This window comes from Spea bombifrons, chromosome 9, assembly GCF_027358695.1.
Source record: "Spea bombifrons isolate aSpeBom1 chromosome 9, aSpeBom1.2.pri, whole genome shotgun sequence".
Taxonomy (NCBI): Eukaryota; Metazoa; Chordata; class Amphibia; order Anura; family Pelobatidae; genus Spea; species Spea bombifrons.
In genome coordinates, this window is record NC_071095.1 from 23059123 (window position 1) to 23084473 (window position 25351).

The window sequence follows — 25351 nt, forward strand, 5'->3', positions numbered from 1 at the left end:
TCTCATTTAACTGCCCCTCCCTGCCAAATACCCTCTCATTTAACTGCCTCTCCCTGCCAAATACCCCCTCATTTAACTGTCGCTCCCTGCCAAATACCCCCTCATTTAACTGCCTCTCCCTGCCAAATACCCCCTCATTTAACTGCCCCTCCCTGCCAAATACCCTCTCATTTAACTGCCTCTCCCTGCCAAATACCCCCTCATTTAACTGTCGCTCCCTGCCAAATACCCTCTCATTCAACTGCCCCTCCCTGCCAAATACCCTCTCATTTAATGTCCCTCCCTGCCAAATACCCACTCATTTAACTGCCCCTGCCTGCCAAATACCCTCTCATTTAACTGCCTCTCCCTGCCAAATACCCCCACATTCAACTTCCCCTCCCTGTCAAATACCCCCCTCATTCAACTTCCCCTCCCTGTCAAATACCCCCCTCATTCAACTTCCCCTCCCTGCCAAATACCCCCTCATTCAACTTCCCCTCCCTGTCATATACCCCTGCCCAGTACCTGCTCTAACTACCCTCCAATGCCCCACATATAGCCCCTATTCCTGATCTCACCTGACCCTCCTCACTTACATTGTGGCCCTAAGAGCCCCCAGCTGCTTTTGTGTTGATGCATCTCAGTCCTGCTTTCTCTCCTCCACTCCCCCCTCTCCAATGCTAGTGAATGCTGGGACGCTTTATTAGAAACACTCCTCATCCTCCCCTGGCTTCTCCGAAGGGCTGATTGAGACCTACGCCCAAGCGGGTTACGCCGGGGCCCTTCAGTTGGCTGGTCGCCCCTCGGCCTCTAAACGTGGCCACCATTTACAGATGTTTAGGGAGAAGGGACAAGGCGCTCAGGGGCCAAAACCCATACGTGGGAGAGCCCTGCCGGTCACATTCAGTAAGCATTGCTGGTAATGGGGTGACCCCATTCCGGCCGCCGTGTGTGGAGCCCCCTGCGGAGATGATCCGGAGGGAGGAGTAGCGTCTGTGCCTGCGCAACATCTGTGCATTGCTGACACATCTGCGCGACCTGCGAGAGGGGTTTATTGACTCTTCCTGGGGGGGCGCAGAAAGGTCGATGACACAAAGTGTCTATTAAATAATTGAACGTTCCTCCTCCTCGAGTCCAAAGTATTTCATAAGAGCATTTCTGTTCCGAACCTGGGTATGCGACCCGTTTGTAACCATACAGCAGGCAAAGGGTTAATAGTGGTTGGGGTCCGCTTTATTTCGTGGTGGGCTATCTCCCCTTGGGTGGGGGGGCTGAATGCACCTCTCACTAAGGATCGCAAGGATTGCAGTCCAACAGTTAATGGCTTTAGAGCACAAGCTCCCTGGTCTACAACGGGTTCGTGTTCGGTGGTCTCTTGTGTAAACGCGGGGAGATTCACCTTTGATGGGTCGGAGTCGCTGCATGCTGGGAGCCGGGGGGTTAAATTACTCGGATGATGTGCATGGATGGTATTTGGCGGAGGGGTCACTCACTCCCCTCCGTCCTGTTGAGTAAGAAGCTGTATCAACTCATCTGTCAGCCGGGGGTCCGGAGGGACGCACTCCCCATCCCTACGCTGCGATTTGATGATTAACATACGTTCGCAGGAGCGGGATACAAGCAACGCGCAGACCTCGCCAAGTGAGCTGGACTTGGAACTTACGCTGGAGTGGACACTCGCGGGTCGGCGCGCACGTGCGTGACATCACACCACCGGCTTTCACCAACTCCAAGAACGATGATGCGTTCTCAGCCTGGAGTGTTACTGTATCCCCTCATCATTTACAAACATCGATCCTGCTGTTGTTGGCGCTATATTAGCTCCGCTACAGATCTCCCTTGGCTGTAATCAGCACGTCCCGCCCGGTGGTCGGCAGCAAATCATTCCAACCCCGGTTCAAAAAGGGTTAAAGGTTTCAGAGTCTAGAATCCAGTTAGAAATCTCATTTCAGAATCTTTCCAACGCTCCCTCCCTTCCCTGCGAATTCCCTCTTCTTCATCCTCTCCCCCTTCCCTATTAGAGAGAGCGGGCCTGTGATTGTCCTCACGGAGACGCTCTGTCCCGATCCCGCTGTCTTCCCTTCATTCATTGTTCAGGCGCTCAGCCCTCTCCCCGATATTAATTAAAAATAATAGCAGCCGCGCAGGCCCGTCTGTGAGAGCGGTAAACAAAGCCGAGGTGGAAATTGCTGGCCGCCAATTCACACCCTCCTAATCCAACGTGTGAGTTTCGACTCCATCGGAGGGGTCAGATATGGAAGAACAGCCAGTCCTGAGTGGAAGAGAGGCTGAGCGCTAATCCTCGGACTTTCACACGTAATACGCCAGTCCATAGGCATGGCCCTGATTGTGTGCCGGGGCCCTAGGCAGCGGTCTTCGTTACTCTGCAGTTGTTGAGCACAAAGCTCCGAGTAGCACGACCCAGCCTGATGATCTGCTACGTCTATACATCATGCAGAATGATTACATCATGTAGTGTGATTACATCACACAACAGAAGAACCACTTCTGTTCTGTGCACTTGGTGGAGGCTGTCCAAAACTTGGCAAGCTTCCATGTGAGTGGTGAGCATGTCCTCCCCGGTCATCCCTCACGGCCCTTTGTCTCCTGGGATCAGACCTGAAGAAATTCCCATCTTAAGATAGTGTCAGAGTCCGTGTCTTCTCGGAGGAGTCCAAGCGAAGTGTCTTTCGGAACCGACCCAAAAAGTTCAGCAGCGTTCATATTGGGTGAAACTCCGGCCCAATCAGATTTGGAGCAACAACTCATAGAAGTTTGATTTGCCCTGAAACGGGGCGCCTCGGCATGAAGAAGACTCACTTCGTTTGGATCGAGTGTGTTGTTGAGGTCGTCTCATTTCCCGGGATCTCTCGAAGGCTATAGACTCGAAGCAAATGGTTATTTTTCACCCCGCACAGGGGCATCTCGGAGGGTAATAGTGTTTGACTATATTCTACAAAAAATGACTTGGCGAAAGTAACATTTCAGGAGAATAGTAGCCATTAAAGGTGCCACCCAGGGGCATCGAGGAGATAGCGATGCTGCTCTGTGCCTGAGCCGTTATAAAGCACGGTTCTCCGGGGCCTCGGGGCGAGCCGGTAAAATTGCGACTTGTCTCGTGTCGGTGATGGAGGGAGATTGTTTCTGGCCGCAGGTCACTGTATTAATTGGCTGCTGTTCTGTGCTGCCGTGCCACCCATCACAGCGCTGATCCTAATGCAGAGGAGACGGTAACGCATGTTCATGTGACGCCAGACTGTTATGAGGTGCCTATTGGCCGTGAGATGGCCCTCCAGCGTTACACACTCACAGGCGCGTATGTCGGCAGAACATACAACGGGTGCAGGAAACCTGAACCACCGCCTCTTCTGTATCCCACGCCAAATCTCACCCACTACCCCCTCCCCTATCATCCTCAACAAGTCCATCTGACCCGCCATCAATCTGACCCGCCACTACCGTCCATTTACCCCCAGTGCATCCGACCCACCACTGCCTTCCATTACCCCCAGTTCATCCGACCCACCACTGCCTTCCATTACCCCCAGTGCATCCGACCCACCACTGCCTTCCATTACCCCCAGTTCATCCGACCCACCACTGCCTTCCATTACCCCCAGTTCATCCGACCCACCACTGCCTTCCATTACCCCCAGTGCATCCGACCCACCACTGCCTTCCATTACCCCCAGTGCATCCGACCCACCACTGCCTTCCATTACCCCCAGTTCATCCGACCCACCACTGCCTTCCATTACCCCCAGTTCATCCGACCCACCACTGCCTTCCATTACCCCCAGTTCATCCGACCCACCACTGGCTTCCATTACCCCCAGTTCATCCGACCCACCACTGGCTTCCATTACCCCCAGTGCATCCGACCCACCACTGCCTTCCATTACCCCCAGTTCATCCGACCCACCGCTGCCTTCCATTACCCCCAGTGCATCTGACCCACCGCTGCCTTCCATTACCCCCGGTTCATCCAACCCACTCGCACCACTCGCAGCAATGTCACCAAGTTCTGCTCTGTTACATGGTATTGCGCATGCACAGCCAGTGCCACGACCAATCTGTCAGTATACTCTTTGGGACACCCCGCCATTGGACAAGTCCTGGGACTGCACTGAAGCAAACTGGGACAGTTGGTGAGAGTGACCCAACATGCCAATTACTGCACCAAGACCCATCTGTCTTCTGGCAGCAAACCCTGTGAAGTTGTCATGCCAGGTGCAGTGGACTACAACTCCCATCATGTCTAATTTGCTTATGAAAAATGTCACTCCAAATGCTGCCTGACATGATTGTCAGGCAGCCATAGTCAGGGGTCTTTGTCCCTTACAGTTGTAGAATTCAGTGACCTAAACTGACCTATGGACCAAGTATTAGCCCTTAACAAAGATGGATGATCTGCCTTCCCCATACTAGTCACGTGGAGTCAGAGCGCTTCCTGGCTGGATCTGCCCAGCCCCGCGCTGCCATTGGTTTCTGCAACCCATAGGGTGGAGTCACAAGGGAGGCGGGTAAATGGGCTGTCAGTCACCGGTTCCGTGCGCAGTGATTGGTGCCCTGCTCGTTGTTTCCGGCCGTTGGCTGGTTCCAGGATGGCTTCCTGTGTGTGCTAGCTGCGGGCTGAGCTTCCCGGTACTTAAGGGCCCAGCAACCCCATGCACCCCATTATTAGCCTCTAGTTACCTCACGATTCTCGTCACCATGCAGTAGGACCCCCAGCTGCCCCTAAGAGGCCCACACCGAGGCATTTAACCTCAGTACCCCAAAATACCCCTTTCCTCCGGTGACCCTGTCCCCAATCACCATGGTATAGTTACCCCAACGCTCACCCGCCCTATAATAATTATCTCAGGGACCCCCAACTTCCCCAGCCTGTTACCCCCTCACCCCTGCCCATCCCAATATACTACTGTTATACTACTAACAGCCCCAGGGCCAAGTCATACACAGGGGCCCTTTAGGGCTTGGGGCATTTATATAATTTTGGGGCAAGTGCCCTATTTATGATTTATAGTTTGCGTTGTTTCCCTAAACTGCCCCATATCATAGTAAATATTTCTGGGGACCCCCGGGAGCTCAGCGGCCAGCCATCTGTCCCAGTCCCCCTTCCTGACGCGTTTCACTCGCCGACGCACCCGCCGACATGGAGCCGAAATCCAAAGGGAGGCTGCTGGTGTCCACCAGTCTGGATGCCAAGGACGAGCTGGAAGAGGTAATACGTCCCCCCGATTCCTGCTTGGGCCCCCCTATCCAAAATGGGCTTTCTAAGGAGAGGGTGGGATGATGTGGCTGGCAGTGATAGGGCTTCCCCGGCTGTTGGGACTCGCAGTCATTACCGCCACAAAGCGCTATCAGAGAATTACCTTTCTGAATGGCCTGAGCGAGAACATGCGCAGCCTCTGCCTTAGATTACTCTATTATATATAGTGCCTATATCAGGCTTAGTTCATGTAGGTCAACTCCCATAACCCTCAGCCAACAGAAAGCAATGGTAGATGAGCCTCAAAGGGGTGCTACGATCTGGCAGCGATCCCATTTCTCAGCCCTCTTGGGTTTTGTTGTATCTGGTGGTCTTTCACTGACTGATACAATGTAGCCGGAGACCACCGAGATAAAATGTAGCCGGAGACCACCGAGATAAAATGTAGCCGGAGACCACCGAGATACAATGTAGCCAAACACTGTACAATCACACTGTAGCCAATGTGACCCCTGTACGGTGAGAAACATCACAGCGGGAGAGCTGCAGTAAAAGCGTTAATCATTTTCAAAGATATAACCCAATAAACCCCAAAATGCTAAAAAACTAGAAGATGCGGCTTGCGATTCACATCCCGATTACCAATCAAACTTTTATTAAACGTCATTAAAAATCTGAACAGCAGAGAGCTCTGAGGATGCGCGTTGCTTTACGTGAAGAGCGTGCCGTTTAGCTCGTCGGGCACAGATCGGCCGCCCGGTGGGTGTCGAGTGACGGCGCTCGCTGTCATGTCAGACGCCGCAGACGTTTCCCGAGTCCCTGCGACGATGACACAGTCTGTGAGGCCAGGCGCCAGTCTGCGGGACGTAACTGTCCGTTATCGTGCGAGGAGATCCTGAAAGCCGGGCCGGTTCAGGCTGGATGGGGCTGTGGTGCTGCGTGACCGCGACGGCATTCTCCGTAACCGAACGCCCGCGGCTCGCCAACGCACCTCTCCTCCCTGCTGCCGTAGCTCGCCGTTCTTGCCCCTGCTGATCTGGTGTGTGGGGCAGTTAGAAGGTGTAGGGTGGCACGTGGTGTAAATGCCCAGGGCTGTTCCGTGGTATGTTTCTGGAGAGTTTATCAGGGTATCTAGGGCAGATCGTCATGAAATCAGAGGCTCGGCAAATAAGGCACAGGTGCACAGAGCGGCCGCTGCCCCCCACGCCATCTGTATCCCCCAAACGCTCACACACGGCCAGCAAATCGGAGCCCGGCGGAGGGGATGACATCATCGTCAGGGGATCTGATATCACATGCTGCCAACATGAGGCAATCCCCTGCGCGTTTCGCCGGCTCCCGGCGCGTTTCACGGGAGGATTTTCTAAATGCCCTGAATAGACAGACGTGTAGCATTTGCAAGAGCTAAGGTTGTACCCCCCCCCGGTGCTGTCTCGACCGCAGCGGCCCCCTATTTCCCAGGTTAAATATATTTTGCCTTCAGTGCTGGGGTATCCTTTTTAACACATTGCGTGCCGTGGAGGTGATCAGTGGCTTTTCTCCTCTTTTGCTGTGAAAGCGTTAGCCGCGCAGACTGGGGGGGGGGGATTTGCTCTTTTTTTTTTCTGTGTATTTTAATTTATTTCCGTTCTCGTTCGTGCCGAAGCGACAGTAAATTGCTTTGAAGGTACATTCTGTCGGGCGGGCGGCCGTTTCATGCCTTTCGCTGTAATGGGGATTCTGAGCAGAGCTGTTACATCCCATTAAAACGCTCTTCAGAAAATTGCCTCGTCTGGTCCCAGGCAGTTTATTTTTTTAATCGGGTGACCCCTGTGAACCCCCCCTCCGCTTTTATTTAATCCTGTCGGGGTGGCAGGGCGCAACGCGGCGGGCAGGGGCGCGTAACAGGACCCTCTCTTACCTTAACTGCCCCAGCCTTCCTGCTACGCTCCATTTACATTAGGAGAAGCGCGGTGGCCGGGGGCATTGCGGCGGCCCCAGGGCAGATAGACCCCTGAGGTCCTTGTTAATGCCCCTCCGGGTCAGGTTACGAGCCGCCAGCCGATACGAAGCCTACAGATTTATATAGCACCACCATATTCTGTAGCGCCGCATTATTATTATTGTTATTTATTATTTTTGTTACTATTTTTTTTTTAAATGCCCTTTTTAAAGCTGCCGTTCCACCGGTTCTGCTGAGTTCAACTAATAACTATTGGAAATACCGCCGGAGGCCCAAATCCGACCCAGAAATCGTTCTTTAATCGTGTTACATCTTACAATGTTTTTTTTTAGGGAATGCTTAATTCCCTTGTTGTTGCCACGGAAACTGTAAAAGCTCTTAAAGTTTGAAAGAATGAAATGTCAGAGCGGTTAAGGGTTATTTGCTTAACGCGCTAAAGAGGGCAATTTGTTTGGTCGTTGTGAGCGGAACAGAACATTTTAAGCAAGGAATAAAATCCACTTTTAATAAACATTTTTTTTTGTCCAAATGGGAATTTCTCGCCTGTTAACCCCTCGCGTGTCGAGGTGCCAGCTGGCCGCGTCCCCGTCGATGTTTCCTGGCGGATTCCAGCTGTTCCTTGCAGCGTTTCTGTCCTTAATGAAAATCGTCTGTATTGCCTGTTCTGTGATTAATTCTGACTATTGTTCTCTTCCCAGCGAGAGCTCGGGGAGCGCTAAAGAGATGTATGGTGCGTGCGGGACGGAGCGCGTGCCGGCGTGTGCGCAGAGCGTTGCACCTAGGCGATAGTCTGCAGAACGGCCGGAGTTTTCTTTTGCCCGTTGGAATGTGTGCCCCAATAAACCGGGGTCTGAGCCGTGAAGGTGACGGTGCCCGCTTCTCCCCGAGGCCGCGTGATGTGTTTGTTTGCGATGCCTGATTCTGTGTGACTGATCGCTTGTGCTTCCAGTTGGGTGATGGCGGCCCGCGTGGCATCAGCGAATCTCTTTGTAGTTCCGCGCGGGGCCCGGAGGACCCGTTAGGCTTAAGATTTGGATCCAGCTCAAAGGGAATGTGTAATTCCGGTTTCCTCGCCTCGTCGTCATCTCAGGTCTGAACTCCTGGAGCTGGCGGATAATGAGCTGCCTCTGAAGATCAGGCCTGGATTTGTTTTTTTAACCCCTTCAGTGTTTTGGGGGGTGCTGCACTGCCGGCGAGGGGCCGCTGGGGCTCATCCGGTGTCGGCACGCACTCTGTGCGGGTTTAGGATCTCAGGGACCGCTTTTCGGGGTCTGGGTTGCAGGACCCGGCTGATCTCTGCTGGGGCAGTTATTTTGTGGAAAGTGTTAATGTTCAGTTTATTTGCCCCAGGGCTCACAGTGATTCGCCAAGGGCAGGGTAAGAAGCTTTGGGCCCCAGGGGCCGTGACGCAGGAAGGGCCCCTTCTCTGGGTTCCCGGCTTTCGGTCTCTTGCAGTCTTTCTTCTTTCCCCCTTTTTTTTTTGCTGACATTTCTTCGCTTTTTTGTATCCTTTTTGTTTTTTTTCATCGCTCTTCTGCCTTTTCATCCTCCTTTCTGTTTCCTACGCATGCTCTTGAACATAGAAATCCGCACACCTACATGCATTATCCCCTGATGGCAGAGAAGGGGTTAATTTTCAGCGAGCGCCGCTAGGATTAAGGAGAGCCGTCCCAACGTGACCCCCCACTGCTGGGAGCCTCTTCTTTGCATCCACTACCCTCTCAGTGAGGTTTCTGGGCGGCATCTCCCACGGGGATCGGCTTGCTAGGTGTTATAGACACCCGGTGTTGTATTAGAGCGCGTTCCTCCGATGGGTTTAGAACGAGAGGGAAGTTACCACCATCGTATTAACCCTTTGTACATGTCATTCTAGAAGCTGGAGCGCTGCATGAGTTTGGTGACCTCAATGACTACCGGCATGTCAGAGCGGGAGGCAAACGACGCACTCAATGCTTACGTAAGTATGTTGGCCCCAGGAAGCGGCCCTCTCTCTGCAGCATGAGCGGAGTGGGCTCTCGGTGCAGAAGTTTGGGGTCCCAGTTCTGCCGGTGACTGGCGGGTTTTGGTGGTCCGTTGATCGTGAAATGGGGTTCTTCGTGTGTTTTAGGTTTGTAAAGGGCCGTCTCAGCATGAAGAAGTGTGCCTTGGCCTCTTCACGTTGGTCTTGACTGAACCTGCACAGGCGCAAAAGGTAAGATTATCTGGGGCAAGGGGTGCGGGTTCCATGGCCGGTCAGTGCTGGAGACAGATGATGGGGGCTCCCTGGCTGGTCAGCGCAGGGGGCACGTAATAAGTGGGTTCCTTGGCTGGTCAGAACAGGGGGCAGGTAATATGGGGAGTTCCTTGGCTGGTCAGTGCTGGAGGCAGGTGATATGGGGAGTTCCTTGGCTGGTCAGTGCTGGAGGCAGGTGATGTGGGGGAGTTCCTTGGCTGGTCAGTGCTGGAGGCAGGTAATATGGGAGTTCCTTGGCTGGTCAGTGCTGGAAGCAAGTAATTTGGGAGTTAATGTGTTTTTTCCCATCTCTGATGGGAGTCTGCGCTCCCCCCTCCCCCAGCTGCCAGGCTTATTATTGCAGCGCTCGGGGAGGTGCCCTCCGATATTTCGGGAAACTTTAAGCAAACACGTTCTCTGTGGGAAAGGGCCCGACCTTTGGCTGCGATGTTGTTTTGTTTCCTTGTAGCTGGCATTTTTGCGGGTAATTATAATTACAGGGACGATGTCACACTGAGCGCGGCCTGGCCCCCTCTCCCAATGAAACATTGCACACCCAGCAGAATTAGACTGTCAGCTCTGCAGCCAAGCTCACCACCGGGAATGTTATGGACACCGGCACAGTGGGCTTTAACCCTTTGTACATCTTGTCTGAATGCTTTGTTTCCATTCAGGGGAGCGGGGCAGTTTAGCTTTTTAACCCCGTGTTGCGGGGGCTGCTGTAAAGGGTTTAGGATTCTCCTGAGCCGTATGCGTTTGGAGTTAAATCTGCAGCATTTTTTTGAAACAGTTGTTAGCGAGCTGAGGGGAAGCGTCTAACGAGGCGGCCGCGGTGTGCGAGCGGAGACACTTTCAAAAAGCTAATTAGTTCCTTTAGAGAAGTGTCGTTTGTGATCAATGATTGAGCGGACGCCGGGCAGATCCGGAGCCGCTAACGAGAGGCTAATTATTTGGGGGTGTCTCTGGAGTACCGGAGTGCAGTGCAGGGGGCTTATATCTGGGAGCCAGCCCAAATATACACCCATGGTAACGCATATATACACGCACACACGGTAACACACTTACACATACTTACACTCGCACACGGTAACACACTTACACATACTTACACTGGCACACGGTAACACACTTACACATACTTACACTGGCACACGGTAACACACTTACACATACTTACACTGGCACACGGTAACACACTTACACATACTTACACTCGCACACGGTAACACACTTACACATACTTACACTGGCACACGGTAACACACTTACACATACTTACACTCGCACACGGTAACACACTTACACATACTTACACTCGCACACGGTAACACACTTACACACACCCCTTAAGACACAATCTTCCCACTCTCAGTAAATAATTGCCCCCCGGTGGGTAGGTAAGGGTCCTGTTCCTGCGCATGTCACGGAGCCGTGTAATTAGATGTGTCACTGTGATGCAGGATATGCGCTCTCGCTGTCCTGTATCTGTCACGCTCGCACGCCTGCTCCTCTTCGGCCTGACCCCCCGATTAACCCTCTTCCCTGCTCCAGCTTTGGGCCCGGCCCGGCGTGGGGGGTGTCTAACATTCAGCATTATATTAGGAGGTGATTTCCACGGCTATCTCTCTGACAGCTCGTCGGCTTTGAAAGGGATGTTAGCCAGTTAGGTATTTCTCTGGACCACAGAGCTTACTATCTAACCCTCCAGCCTCCCTCTGTCTCCTCAGTGTTACCGCGATCTGGGCCTCGTTAGCAGAGACGGCATGAACATCGTGTTAAACAAGATCAACCAGCTGCTCATGGAGAAATACCTGAAACTACTGGACGTGTGCCGGACACAGGTATGGGGGGTTTGCTCAGGGGGTATCCGGGTGCGGGGGGTGGTATTTGCTCAGGTGGTATCCGGGTGCGGGGGGTGGTATTTGCTCGGGGGGTATCTGGGTGCGGTATTTGCTCGGGGGGTATCCGGGTGCGGGGGGTGTTGTTTGCTCAGGGGGTATCCGGGTGAGGGGGGTGGTATTTGCTCGGGGGGTATCCGGGTGTGGGGGGTGGTATTTGCTTGGGGGGTATCTGGGTGCGGGGGGTGATATTTGCTCGGGGGGTATCTTGTTGCGGGGCGTGGTATTTGCTCAAGGAGTATCCGGGTGCGGGGGGTGGTATTTGCTCAGGGGGTATCCGGGTGCGGGGGGTGGTGTTTGCTCAGGGGGTATCCAGGTGCGGGGGGTGGTGTTTGCTCAGGGGGTATCCGGGTGCAGGGGGTGCTATTTGCTCGGGGGGTATCCGGGTGCGGGGGGTGGTATTTGCTCGGGGGGTATCTGGGTGTGGGGGGTGGTGTTTGCTCTGGGGGTATCCGGGTGCGGGGGGTGGTATTTGCTCGGAGGGTATCTGGGTGCGGGGGGTGGTATTTGCTCAGGGGGTATCCGGGTGCGGGGGGTGGTGTTTGCTCAGGGGGTATCCGGGTGCGGGGGGTGGTATTTGCTCGGGGGGTATCCGGGTGCGGGGGGTGGTATTTGCTCGGAGGGTATCTGGGTGCGGGGGGTGGTATTTGCTCGGAGGGTATCTGGGTGCGGGGGGTGGTATTTGCTCGGGGGGTATTTAGGTGCGGGGTCTGTTAGTAACCTGCGGCTTTGTGCCCCCGCAGCTGGTTTGGCTGGTGCGGGAGCTGGTGAAGAGCGCGGTGTTGGGAGCAGATGGCGTGTGTATGACCTTTATGAAGCAGATTGCAGGTAAGGATTACCAATCACAGGCCAGCGCTGCCTGGTGGGGAGGGGTTATAGAGCATAAAGGGCGGGTACTTTAATCCATTAACACTAATGTGATATATGGCATAAGAACGTGGCGGGTATTTAATTACCTCATCCAAATCAGCTTCTCTGCTGGCTGGAGCAGACGTGCGCCCACTACCACTGCACTGGGGTTTCAGGCTCCTCTGCTAAGTGGCTTGTGCGAGCGTGTGCCTGCGCGGCACGGCCAGCGTATTCCGACATAAGTAATTCCTGCTCCTGTGTGTGATTGCCTCTCAGTCTCTCCTCTCTCGTCTCCCCTGTTGTTTGCCCCCCATCTCCCTGTGTGACCCCCCGCAGGTGGCGATATATCGGCTAAGAACCTATGGCTGGCGGAGAGCGTGCTGGAAATACTGACGGAGCAGAGGTAAGAGGCCATTTCATTAATGGGCCCCGTCGCCTAAACGCTGCGAGGTCCCTCCTCAACAATGCCGCAGCGGGGATCTGTCGATAAATAGAGATCCTCTGACATCACCGCCGGGTTATTATCTGCCGCCACGCGGGGTGATTGGTCGCTTCCGATACCTGCCCCGGGGCACGCGGCTGTCCCGGCGGAACATTCTGGAAGGAAACCGTCGGTAGATACAGGAAGTGGCTTTTGTTTGCCTGAAGCACACGCTGTGCCGCCGGCTCTCAACGCGCCTCCTTATGCCTTTTAGTGTAATTTAAGGACATTTTGTAGTTTCGCCATCGGGGAAAACGCTTCTTAATCTCAGTGTCTGGCCCCTTCCTAAGGCATGATGGTCGGGGGCCGGGTATAACAGCCCCATCCCCGAGACCCCCACTACCCTCACCCTCGGGTTTAACCCTTTCTTCCCCTCCAGTTGGGGGTTCTGGGTAAATCCAGTGCCTTTGGGTGATTATTTGTTTCTGTCTTTAGGGAGTGGGTAATGAAGAGCGGTATCCTGATTGCCATGTCTGTGTACACCTACCTACGGCTGATTGTGGACCACCACGGGACCCCCCAGCTCCTGACCCTGAGGCAGAAAGAAGTGGATTTCTGTGTCATGCTGCTGAGAGAACGGGTAAGCCGAGCTGACCGCCAGCCTTCTAGCACACCTGTCCGCCGTGTTCTTTCTGTACGGTAGGGTTGGAGTGATCGGTTTCTCAGGATTTTTCCCCTTTTCTCTCTTTCTGCCCTTTCACATACTTGCCCTCACACACGGTAACGTACCCGCTCCTTCCATCCGGCCCCCAGTTCATGGACTGCTTTATGATTGGCCGGGACCTGGTCCGCCTCCTGCAGAACGTCGCTCGCATCCCGGAGTTCGATCTGCTTTGGAAGGATATGCTGCACAATCCGCAGGTCCTAAGCCCGCAGTTTACAGGTACCCGTATAACCACACCGGGGAAAGATACGTTGCGTTTTTCCCCCTTTACCGCACCGGCTGGAGGTCGGATCTGTGAAGTAGTAGTGCCTGTTTTCCTGCTAGTCCTCAGCTGCAGCTCATTGGCCGCGGTTTTGTCAGAAATGTGAATGGCGGAGTGTGAAGCCTGACGCGCGCCCTCTCCTCAGACGTGAAGTCTAATTAGTTCCTGGCTGTCTCTCCTGTGCCAGGCACCGGGGAACATCTATTTATAGCTTCTCTTTTCTCTCTCGTCGCTGCCGCTTGTCAGGCGCTGCTCCTCGTTCCTTATAGAGATTACCCACGAGCCTCTGCTGCTGCGACACGAGACCCCGAATCCCATTACAGCCATCTACAGAGCCCCTTAAACACTCGCCGCTGTCTCCCGCCAGCAGAGCCCCCTCCAACCCCAGCTGTCAGTATACCACCAGCAGAGCCCCCTCCAACCCCAGGCTCTCGGTATACCACCAGCAGAGCCCCCTCCAACCCCAGGCTCTCAGTATACCACCAGCAGAGCCCCCTCCAACCCCAGGCTCTCGGTATACCACCAGCAGAGCCCCCTCCAACCCCAGGCTCTCGGTATACCACCAGCAGAGCCCCCTCCAACCCCAGGCTCTCGGTATACCACCAGCAGAGCCCCCTCCAACTCCAGGCTCTCGGTATACCACCAGCAGAGCCCCCTCCATCCCCCAGCTGTCAGTATACCACCAGCAGAGCCCCCTCCATCCCCCAGCTGTCAGTATACCACCAGCAGAGCCCCCTCCAACCCCAGGCTCTCGGTATACCACCAGCAGAGCCCCCTCCATCCCCCAGCTGTCAGTATACCACCAGCAGAGCCCCCTCCAACCCCAGGCTCTCGGTATACCACCTGCAGAGCCCCCTCCAACCCCCCAGAGAGTAACTCCAGGAGCAGCAGCCACCCCTGGGCCATTACCTCTGCTCGTACCCCAAGCCCCTGGTCATATAACACGAGATAGGAACGTGCGGGGAGAGGGAAAGGACGTTAAGCTTTGGGGTCAGACAGTTGCGGGGGGTCCTTGGTCATGGGCCGTGGGCTGCCTTACAGGGGTTGCTGTCTTCTCTCCAACAGGAATCCTGCAGCTCTTACAATCTCGCACCTCACGCAAGTTCTTGGCGTGCCGCTTAACCCCAGACATGGAAACCAAGCTTCTGTTCATGACGTCGAGGGTACGTACAGAAAGCATAAGTATGTAGGGGTCTCGTAACGAGAGCTCTGTTACACGCAGTGCACGGTCTCCTCCGAGAGCCTGCGTATACATGTCACGTAATCAAAACTCCTGCCCCGGGTGCTGTATATATTTATAACAACGCTGGTACCCATTCCCAGCTCGACATTACATGGTCAGGCTGCTCCTGTCTTCATTAGGAGCAGCCGTAATCTCCCGGCTTCACACCTCGATCCCAGTTACCCCCGTCTCTCGTTGTATTGGGTAGTCTTTGCAGGAATCCCTCTCCCAGTCGCTGAGGCGGAAGCCCCTGTGCATTTAACTACTTGCTACTGATATGTAAAACCGTCCGTGTTACTGACCGGTGATGGTCGTTGGGGATTTTTGTCCAGACAGATCGGGGGCTGCTGACTCCTCAGGGAGGTTGTAGGAGGTCTAAGTGGGAAATGCTGTGTTCAGTTACCCTGATGTCTGTCTGTCTGTCTCTATCCCCACAGGTGCGCTTCGGGCAGCAGAAGAGATATCAGGACTGGTTTCAGCGGCAGTATCTGTCCACGCCTGACAGTCAGTCCCTGCGCTGTGACCTCATCCGTTACATCTGCGGGGTGGTGCACCCATCCAACGAGGTGCTGAGTTCTGACATCCTGCCTCGGTGGGCCATCATCGGCTGGCTGCTGACCACCTGCACGGTAGGCGTACCACACGGGCGGGGGCTTCAGCGGTAACGCCATTAGTGCGTCTTTATGCGGGGTGTCGTATGGAGGAGTGATCTGCCTGAGAGTATTATGTGGGGGTTGTCTGTAGTAGCCTCTGTGCAGTGCAGGGGGTGTCTGGGTGGCCAAGATGCCCCATGCCGGGTCCAGCGTCTGGAGGCCCTGTTTATTTGCTCAGTCGGCACTGGTATCCCTAACTTGCCTCGTCCCGTCTCTTGCAGTCCAATGTCGCCGCGTCCAACGCCAAGCTGGCTCTGTTTTACGATTGGCTCTTCTTCAGTCCGGAGAAAGACAGTATCATGAACATCGGTAAGATTTCCTGGTGCCCCCCCTATCTCTGTGCTGGATAGTGGAGACCCCCAGCGACTGTCCGTAACGTATCCTATTTTGCCAGTTTGCTAGATATCCGAAAAACTAGTACCCCCCCCCCCTACCGGCACATTGATGTTATGTATTGGGGGGGTCTGATGCCCCTTTAAGTTAAGTTTGATGGACTGCTGCTTTGGTTGAGATGCGCTCTCTCTCTCTCGTCTCTCTCCCTCGTCTCTCTCTCTCCCTCGTATCTCTCTCTCCCTCGTCTCTCTCTCTCTCTCCCTCGTCTCTCTCTCTCTCCCTCTCTCCCTCGTCTCTCTCTCTCTCCCTCGTCTCTTATCTGTGCTGTCCCTTATCTGCCATCCTTCACCTCTGCCTGGCAGCCTCTCTGATCCTCTCGGTATCCTTCACCCGGGCATTCCTCTGCGCGTGTGATGTGTGCCGGGGAGTCAGCCGGGCGGTGTAAATCACACGCATGTAGTGTCCGGGGACAGGCCGACCCAACTAACCAGAACTAAGGGCCAGTAGAGCAAGGATTAAGAATGCACACGCGGGTCATCAGGGGCCGCGCATGGCGCTGTTAACCAGCTAGTATTGCACAGAGTAGATTTATGTGTTCTGCCGGTTAGCGCGTTGGTTCTGTGAATGGTTTAGAGTACCCTTGGCAGATGGAGGCTTTTACCGGCTGTCGATGAGCCGACGCATGCTGTCAGCGCTCCCCGTTACCCCGTGCGTTACCCCGTGCGTTACCCCGTGCGGCTGGAGACTCCCTATCTATTGTTTCCTTTATGGTGTTAATAAGCAGAGCTCCTCGTCCGTGCCCGCGTTAACCGGCTGGCGCTTTCTCTCTGCAGAGCCGGCCATCCTGGTGATGCACCACTCGATGAAACCGCATCCCGCCATCACCGCCACCCTGCTGGATTTCATGTGCCGGGTAAGAGATCCGGTCCTGTCCGTCGCCGCCTGACGGGCAGCCGGGAACCTGGACGTTAATTTGGTGGCGTTGGGGGCAACGGGGAGGGAAAAAGCTTGGCATGGCTTGTAATCTTGGCGTATTTGCCAGAGAGTGGAGTTATTACAGGTAGCGGGATTTCAGGCCAGGGACGCTGAATAATACATGCGGCGTTAATGAAGCCATCTGCTCACACTGAGTCTGTGTACTCGCGAGGTCTCTGGAGAGCGGCACGTAGCCGAGCGCACAGTGTCCGCGACGTGGCCCCGAAACACAATTATAATGGGATTGAGTTAAACAAATTTGCGTGCAGGCGGGAATACATGACGCTCCGGACACGGGGCTCGCCGTGATCAGGACGCGGCACAAGGGATCCCGGCGAGGCGGCTGCTGGGGATGAAACCGTTCTGATAACGTCGCACAGCGCAGGAGCGAAAGGTCAACTTAAAATAAACAAAAATAAAACTGCAGGCTCTTGGGGCAAGCGCTTGTCATTCCCACTGGCTGGAGGAAGCTCTTGAGACACAGAGTGGGGAACGTGGCCTGCTACCCAGCGGTAGTGGAAGGGTTAAGCGGCAAGGGAATGATTTGTAGACGTTCTGAGTTTACCCGCTCAGTCTGCTGCAGTTCCCGTCATCTGAACTTCTTCAACCTCTCATCTGCTGGGAGGCTGCTCCATAGATCCACCAGCTTTGCCGTACATACTTGTCGGGCATGAGATATCGTAGGCGGCCTGTGCCATTACCTAGCCCGCCACCGTTATGTTACCTGGCCTGCTGGGCAGCCGAACCCCAAATACCCCCAGAGGTGGTCCGTTCCATTTTGGTTTAAATAGCGTGAATTACTCTCAGTACCTGGAGCCCATCGGCAGCACTTGGCTTCTTCTGACTGTTCTATTTTCTTCCTGCGTCAGATAATCCCCAACTTTTATCCGGCGCTGGAGGGACACGTCAGACAGGGGGTGTTCTGCTCGCTCACCCACATCATGGAGAAAAGAGTCCTGGCGTGAGTACGATGAGGGGTGATAATATGGGGGCAACTGCATTATAGTCCTTGGTCACGGGGGTCGGCGGGGCCACGGCTCTTATAGAGCGGATTCTCGCTTACATGTCTGTAATGTTACACTGGAGATCTAGTCCTAGGCCGGCGGTACTTCACCCATGTGACGCCGCAGCTTAGTGGATCTTGCCCCCCCCCCTTCTTGTGCTACATATATTGGTGTGTATGTTCTCCCTCCTTGTGGCCCTTAAGTTGGCAGGTGCGGTGTCCCCAGAATAATGGTTCCTGCGTCCGCCATCTTGTATGTGTCGTGCTTGGTTCCGCTCCTGTGCCCCACATGCCCCAGCCGGCTCGGCGTTGTGACCCCGCGTTGTTGTGACCCCGCGTTGTGTTTTCGCGCAGGCACCTGGCCCCTCTGTTTCACAATCCAAAACTGGACAAGGAACTGCGGTCGATGCTCCGAGAGAAGTTCCCCGAGTTCTGCAGCCTCCCATCTCCTGCCTCAGAAAGTAAGGGCATCACGTGAGTATGTATGCCGGTGCAGCCCCTTCCCATCAGCCTTCCCAGTCCTATCCTTTATTGCCCCCGCTCCTGCCCCGGTCATTGGCTTCTCTCTTGTTCTCGTTTTTTTTTTCTGTCCCGATGCGTATTCTCCTGCCAGCAAACTGTCTTCGCTCCCGGAGGGGGGATCACTATTTTTTCCCTAAACTCATCACAGAATTATTACCGTATTTGCTCGGTTATAAGATGACCCCCCAAAATTTGAAAAATGGTTTAGGAAAAAAAGACTACCCAATAGGAGAAAAGCTTCACCAGTAAATATTAATTCACATGTAAACTATTTTTCACATTTCATAAAAACTGATTGAAAAGATTTTTTTTTGTTTATTTCCTTTTATTTGCCAACCTGCCCCAGTTTTGCACATCTGCTCCCCATATATGCCTTGTATGCCACTCTGCCCCAGATATGCCTTGTACACCCCTATATGCCTCTCTGCCACCAGAAAACCATTGACCCCCCCCCATGCCACTCTTAACCCCCCCCCCCCCCGACTTAGCAGTGCATCTCTCTACTTGTGACCCGTGCTTCAGGCTCCCTGGTGTCTAGTGCCGCAGCCGGTGGAGGTCTGTGCCATGCAGACCTCCCGTGCCGGTGTCCAATACTTCCGCCGGGGCTTCTATGGTGGAGCACTGGAAGTGCCGGCATCACAGCGAAGGTTGTCTGTGCGCATCCCGCAAACGTTCACCGGCAGCAGCACAGGTTGTCGGAGAGGAGGATCCGGGTCCTCTGCAGCGCTGTGGGGATCTGGATCTTAGTCTTGTAGTCAGACCTCTATGTGACGTCTGATTAGAAGACGACTCTGATTATAAGACGAGGGATATTTTTCAGACTGTTTTGCTCTGAAAAAAAACCTTGTCTTATAATCAAGCAAATACGGTAATTTCTGGGAATTTTGTGCGGCCCCTGGCTTAAAGGGCAGAGATCTACCCGGACTGGGTAAGGGGCTGATCCCCCAACGTTTGCGTGTGAACCAAACACACAGGGGCCGCTGTAATAATGGGGCTGCTCTGCCCAATGTGGGGGTTACCTACACGGTCTCTATTTCCTGGTACAGTAAAGGCAGAGGAGCCGGTCTCTATGGAGATGGAAAACAACATGGCGGACAAGGATGACGGCTGCTACGATAACTCCGAGGCTGCGTTCAGCGATGACGATGAGGAGGTGAACAGCAAAGGTGCCGATAAAGGTGACAAAACTATTTTGCAACTTTTACCCCCCCAGTTCCCCTCCTGTTTTGTTGCCCTTGCGCTCCCTGCCCCCCCCCGAGTAAGCAGCAAATCTCACCACCGTCTACCTTCAGGGAAGAAGAGGGAATTCCGCTTCCACCCGATCAAGGAGCCCATCATAGAAGAGCCGGTGGACATCACGCCTTATCTGGACCAGCTGGACGAGCCGCTGAAAGAGAAAGTCCTCTCCCTGCAGAAGGAAAGGTGTGAAATGAGTTTAAAGGCATTATCTTCTAAATGTGTAACCCCCGCCCCCCCCGATAGTCGATCTTATACCCTGGGGCATCTGTTGGAGTAAATCTCAGCCCTCAATAGCCGCCTCCGTGTCTATCCTGTGATTGCTGGTACGAGGGTCTCTTGGATGACGTCTATATTCTGGATTATGATTGAAGGTCTGACTCCACACTCTAACTCTCCTGCCGTCTCTCTCTCGCAGCGACATGGAGGCGCAGTGCGAGGTGATGCAGGATATAGTGGAGCAGATTCTGGAGGTCAGTGCGTTGGGGTATTTGTAGGTTCTCTAGGTGGGAGGCCACAGCTTGCCGTCTGTCTCTCTGTCCCTTCCGCTCTCTCTGTTTAGGCCTCTTTGTCTAGCTTTCTCCCGGCCTCTCTCATCTTGCTGTCTCGCCCCCGTTTTGTTGCGTCTCTCTCGCTGCGTTACTCTCTGTTGCCCGCCTTGTCTCACCTTCTCTCGGCCCCCCTTGTCTCGCCTTCTCTCGGCCCCCCTTCTCTCTGCCCCCCTTGTCTCGCCTTCTCTCTGCCCCCCTTGTCTCACCTTCTCTCTGCCCCCCTTGTCTCCCCTTCTCTCGGCCCCCCTTGTCTCGCCTTCTCTCGGCCCCCCTTGTCTCGCCTTCTCTCGGCCCCCCTTGTCTCGCCTTCTCTCGGCCCCCCTTGTCTCTCCTTCTCTCGGGCCCCCCTTGTCTCGCCTTCTCTCGGCCCCCCTTGTCTCGCCTTCTCTCGGCCCCCCTTGTCTCGCCTTCTCTCGGCCCCCCTTGTCTCGCCTTCTCTCGGCCCCCCTTGTCTCGCCTTCTCTCGGCCCCCCTTCTCTCGGCCCCCCTTGTCTCGCCTTCTCTCGGCCCCCCTTGTCTCCCCTTCTCTCGGCCCCCCTTGTCTCCCCTTCTCTCGGCCCCCCTTGTCTCGCCTTCTCCGACGCTCTCTCTTTCTGGTTGCAGGATGACTTTGACTCGGAGCAGTTGTCGGTCCTCGCTTCCTGCCTTCAGGAGTTATTTAAGGCTCACTTCAGAGGAGAGGTCCTTCCGGAGGAGATTACGGAGGAGTAAGTATCTGATCCTGCCCCGTCCCCGGGCTGTACACGTGGAGTACCCCTGGCCTTTTTCAAAGACCCCTCTGTCTATGTCTAGGAGATCCCGACAGATCAGGCGGCTGTATTTCTATATCCGCTATATATGTGTGTCATATTTGGGGGCTCTCTGCGCTTGAAGAGGAGACTTGTGAGGTTAGGGATAGTTGAAGGTTTCACTGCATAGTTTTGATGGCAAAATACTCCCCCTTCTGGTCACTGATGGAACTGCCACCCGCCCGGGAATAACGTTCTCCGTTTCTGGACAGGTCGTTAGAAGAGTCGGTTGGGAAGCCCCTCTACCTGATATTTAGGTGAGTGAAGACGGGCGGGATTTGTCTGCTGTACAGTTTTACTCATTTTACATAAAATGTGTTTACGAGTTGAAAATTCTTCTTTTTAGGAACCTGATCCAGATGCAGGAGGACAGCAGCGGCTTCTCTCTGCTCCTCGACCTGCTGTCTGAGCTGTACCAGAAACAGCCCAAAATCGGCTACCACCTGCTGTACTACCTGAAGGCCAGGTGAGCCGGGGGTGTCCCAGGGGCCAGGGAGGTGTCCCAGGGGCCAGGAGTGTCCGGCCAGAGGAGGGAGCAGGGGTTGTGCTGGTGTGGGAGGGGGGCCATGTTCGGAGTCTAGGTGGCCGTCTGCCCATTATCTGTTGCCCCTATGGATCTGTGTTCCGGGGTACTAATGCTTTATGTATCCTCCTCATTATCGCTCTGATCTTAATGACGTCCTGCGCAGCTTCCTCTGTCCGGTCTGCTCGTTAGAACTAATTAACAGCCAGATTGCCTCGTGTTAATGTGTCTCGCTTTAACCTTTCCCTGCCGGACGGGCTGCCCTCTGGGTTCCTGGCAATGCCCGGCCATGCTCCTTGCCCCCGTATCTTACTCCTGCCCTTAACCCCTTCTCTTCTCTCTCCCTGACCACTTCTCAGTAAGGCAGCGTCGGGTAAGATGAGTCTTTACGAGTCCTTTGCTCAGGCCACGCAGCTCGGAGACCTACACACGTGTCTGATGATGGATATGAAGGCCTGCCAGGAAGACGACGTGCGGTTACTGTGTTACCTGACGCCCTCCATATACAGCGAGGTGAGGTTGCCGTGCCGGTTGGGTGGTCCGCATGCTGTTTCTAATGGTGTGTGAGGGTCTCTGTTTACCGTGCCTTGCCCTTGCAGTTTCCGGATGAGACGTTACGGAGCGGAGAGCTGCTCAATATGATCGTGGCGGTTATTGATTCTGCACAGGTAGGGGTTTGACGGTTGGATTGTAAGCTTTGTAGGCTAGGCTTTTGTCCCATCCCTATACCTTCCGTAACACGTGCGTGTCCCCCTCCGCAGCTGCAGGAGCTCGTGTGCCATGTCATGATGGGCAACCTGGTGATGTTCCGGAAAGACTCTGTTTTAAACATTCTCAGTGAGTACCTTCCACCTGCTCCGTGAGCTCCCCATCTGAATGAACCCTACCGGCCTGTGTGGGCCGTGGATGGGCCGGGGGGTGAAAGACAGCCGTGTGGTTGGGTCCTGCGAGGGTGTAGAGGACACGTGTGTCCCTTTAAAGCTTTTCTCCTGTCGCTTGCAGTTCAGAGTCTGGATTGGGAGACGTTCGAGCAGTACTGTACTTGGCAGCTCTTCCTGGCCCACAACATCCCGCTGGAGACCATCATTCCCATCCTGCAACACCTTAAATACAAAGGTGGGTTTACGAGAAACCATCGGAGACGCTCGTAGACGTTCCGTCGCCCCGCAGACCACCGGCAAGCTGTAGCCCATTGGCTTTCAGGGGCTCGTAGCCTTTTGATTGCCTCCTGGGTTGTGCCGTGTATTGCGTGGTCTATTCGTCCTTTGGCTGCCTAAGGCTAGTAGTCAATGGAAGATCTGTTTGGGGGGGCTACAAAGGCGTTAATATACTGGGCGTTAATATACTGGGCGTTAATATACTGGGCGTTAATATACTGGGCGTTAATATACTGGGCGTTAATATACTGGGCATTAATATACTGGGCATTAATATACTGTTTCGTATTCTTGCAGAGCACCCGGAGGCGCTGTCCTGTCTCCTTTTACAGCTCCGACGAGAGAAGTAAGTTATTCTGCTATTCGCTGTAAGAGGGGGCATTTGTCTGCTCTGCTACCGCTGCCTGCCACTGCATACAGAGAGCGGGGCTCGGCTGCCGCTGCCTGCCACTGCATACAGAGAGCGGGGCTCGGCTGCCGCTGCCTGCCGCTGCATACAGAGAGCGGGGCTCGGCTGCCGCTGCCTGCCACTGCATACAGAGAGCGGGGCTTGGCTGCCGCTGCCTGCCGCTGCATACAGAGAGCGGGGCTCGGCTGCCGCTGCCTGCCGCTGCATACAGAGAGCGGGGCTCGGCTGCCGCTGCCTGCCGCTGCATACAGAGAGCGGGGCTCGGCTGCCGCTGCCTGCCACTGCATACAGAGAGCGGGGCTCTGTTACTGCTGCCTGCCGCTGCATACAGAGAGGGGCTCTGCTGCCACTGCCTGCCGCTGCATACAGAGAGCGGGGCTCGGCTGCCGCTGCCTGCCGCTTGTGCGCGTAGGACGGCGCTCGGCTGCCGCTGCCTGTCGCTAGTAAGCACATCTATCGTGCCCTGCAAGGTCCAGTGGAGGACTTTCCGTGGGGTGTTTTTCTGATCCCCGTCTGTTCCTTCCAGACCCACCGAGGAGATGGTGAAGATGGTTTTGAGCCGGCCCTGCCACCCGGATGATCAGTTTACTACGAGTATCCTGCGGCACTGGTGCCTGAAACACGACGACAGCCTGGCCGAGAACATCAAGTCTTTGCTCATCAAGAATAACAGTCTGCCCCGGAAACGCCAAAGGTAGGGGCCGCAGGACGGGCTGCACCCTGCACGCTGTATACATGCTGTCATCATGCACTGGGTGGCAAAACAAGACTCCAGATGTGTGAATGTGATCTGTGAGCGCCTCCTGGTGGCCACGCCATGTAACGCAAGCCGCTCCGTCGTGTAACGCTGGCTGAATAGATCGTATTGGTTGTTCCGCTGGAGTTCTCCCGGCGCTGACACCACTCGCCCCCCCCCTCCAGCGTGCTGACGCTGCCCCCCACCCCGCTGTCCGTGGCATTTATATAGCTGCCTTTAGGTATGCCGCTAGGTATAAGGTGCAGTTAATGCAGCTGGCACGCCGCGCATGTCTCTTTCTGCAGCCTCCGGAGCTCCAGCAGCAAACTGGCCCAGCTGACTCTGGAGCAGATTCTGGAACATCTGGATAACCTGCGACTGAACCTGTCCAACACCAAACAGAACTGTGAGTGCCGGCGGGGGCCGTCGCTCCACGGGGCGGGGGGGGGTCGTGCCACGAGGCATTATGTGTTTAGGAGGGGCAGGTATGGCAGCTGGCATGCTATAACTTTAACCCTTCAGGGTGCGTCCCTGCCTCGGGGGTATTGGAGCAGACGGGGAGGTTCTTTCTCATCCATCGCACGCAGCTACAACTCCCATGATGCTTAGTCTTCAGAGGAAAGGGGGCTTGTGGAAATGAAGCAGCCTATAGCCCACCGCTGTGCTCTGGGATATCTTTAAATGTAGTGGATACCAGGAGCGGTGTCCCAGCGGAGCTGACGCAGTCACTAACATCTGCCGGTTTCTCGCTAGTTTTCAGCCAGACGCCCATCCTGCAGGCTCTTCAGCACGTCCAGGCGAGCTGCGACGAGGCGCACAAGATGAAGTACGTGGCACAGCGGTGAAAACCTCTCTGTTTACTGTCACTGGGGTGGAATAAGGTGGCGCGCGGCTGGGACACAGCGCTCACGTCTTTTTTTTTTTTTTTTTTTTTGCCGTCAGGTTCAGTGACCTCTTCTCCTTGGCAGAGGAATACGAGGACTCGACAAAGCCCCCCAAGAGCCGGCGGAAAGGCCCGATGAGCCCACGGAGCAGGAAGAATGCAGCCCAGCCCCCCAACACGGAGGAAGAGTCGGGGTCCAGCAGCGCGTCGGTAAGTAGCGCCACACTGGCTGGGGGTAGTAGAGACAGATCCCACCGCCCGGAGCCTCCGGTAACGCCACGGCTTTCGTTGTTCAGGAGGAAGAGGACACAAAGCCGAAGCCCACCAAGCGGAAACGGAAGGGGTCGGCGGCCGTGGGATCGGACAGCGACTGACAGCCGGCGACGCAGGACTGCTGACAGTAGGTCAATGGCACGGGGCCCCGCGAATACGTGGATTGTGTGCCGAGGGCCCCCACCGTGAGATACGTGGCACGCGCTGGTGGCCGCTGGCTGTCGCACCCCGTGGCAGTGCTTTTTATACGGATCTTATGTGCCCCCCATGCCACTCGGACGTGCCTTGTGGGGGGCGCGAGAGACACAGGACTTCGCACGGACTCAAAGTCTCCTATTTTCTTACTGAAGTGTAAATAAAATGCGAGCGGCGTGGGCCGGCGGGGGCCGCCACGTGCCGCTGACAATTAAATGGTCTTTTTAATAAAAAACAAACAAAAAAAACCCCGGAAATCTGAACAGAAAACAAAAGTATTTTAAACAATAAAATGTTTTCTCGTCCCGATCCTGCGCGTCCCGCCTCTTCTCTCAGCCACGGGGAGGAATAACTGTGTGTGTCAGTGGATGATGGTGGGGTCAGTGGGGG

At 54.9% G+C, this 25351-nt stretch overlaps 1 protein-coding gene across 1 annotated transcript; it reads left to right on the top strand.

Moving 5' to 3' along the window:
- Positions 1 to 4592: 4592 nt before the first annotated feature.
- Positions 4593 to 25270, top strand: INTS3 (integrator complex subunit 3). Its single transcript, XM_053474889.1, has 30 exons — positions 4593 to 5206; positions 9010 to 9093; positions 9244 to 9327; positions 11076 to 11189; positions 11990 to 12074; positions 12432 to 12498; positions 13012 to 13156; positions 13330 to 13459; positions 14568 to 14665; positions 15162 to 15353; positions 15599 to 15686; positions 16544 to 16623; positions 17555 to 17646; positions 18043 to 18149; positions 19257 to 19388; positions 19503 to 19632; positions 19865 to 19919; positions 20601 to 20704; positions 20998 to 21042; positions 21132 to 21251; positions 21668 to 21821; positions 21908 to 21976; positions 22070 to 22145; positions 22311 to 22424; positions 22763 to 22811; positions 23401 to 23568; positions 23916 to 24016; positions 24364 to 24436; positions 24553 to 24703; positions 24790 to 25270. The coding sequence occupies exons 1-30, from the start codon at positions 5138 to 5140 to the stop codon at positions 24865 to 24867; spliced, it is 3054 nt and encodes a 1017-aa protein (XP_053330864.1). The 5' UTR covers positions 4593 to 5137; the 3' UTR covers positions 24868 to 25270.
- The last annotated feature ends 81 nt before the right edge of the window (positions 25271 to 25351 follow it).

What these genes read in the sequence shown, in the direction of transcription:
- INTS3 (XM_053474889.1), top strand. Translation starts at nt 5,138, where the DNA reads ATGGAGCCGAAATCCAAAGGGAGGCTGCTGGTGTCCACCAGTCTGGAT. An exon ending in TAGTGGAGCAGATTCTGGAG is followed by an intron (nt 19,920 to 20,600) that starts GTCAGTGCGTTG and finishes TTCTGGTTGCAG; the next exon opens with GATGACTTTGACTCGGAGCA. An exon ending in CTCTGTTTTAAACATTCTCA is followed by an intron (nt 22,146 to 22,310) that starts GTGAGTACCTTC and finishes TGTCGCTTGCAG; the next exon opens with TTCAGAGTCTGGATTGGGAG.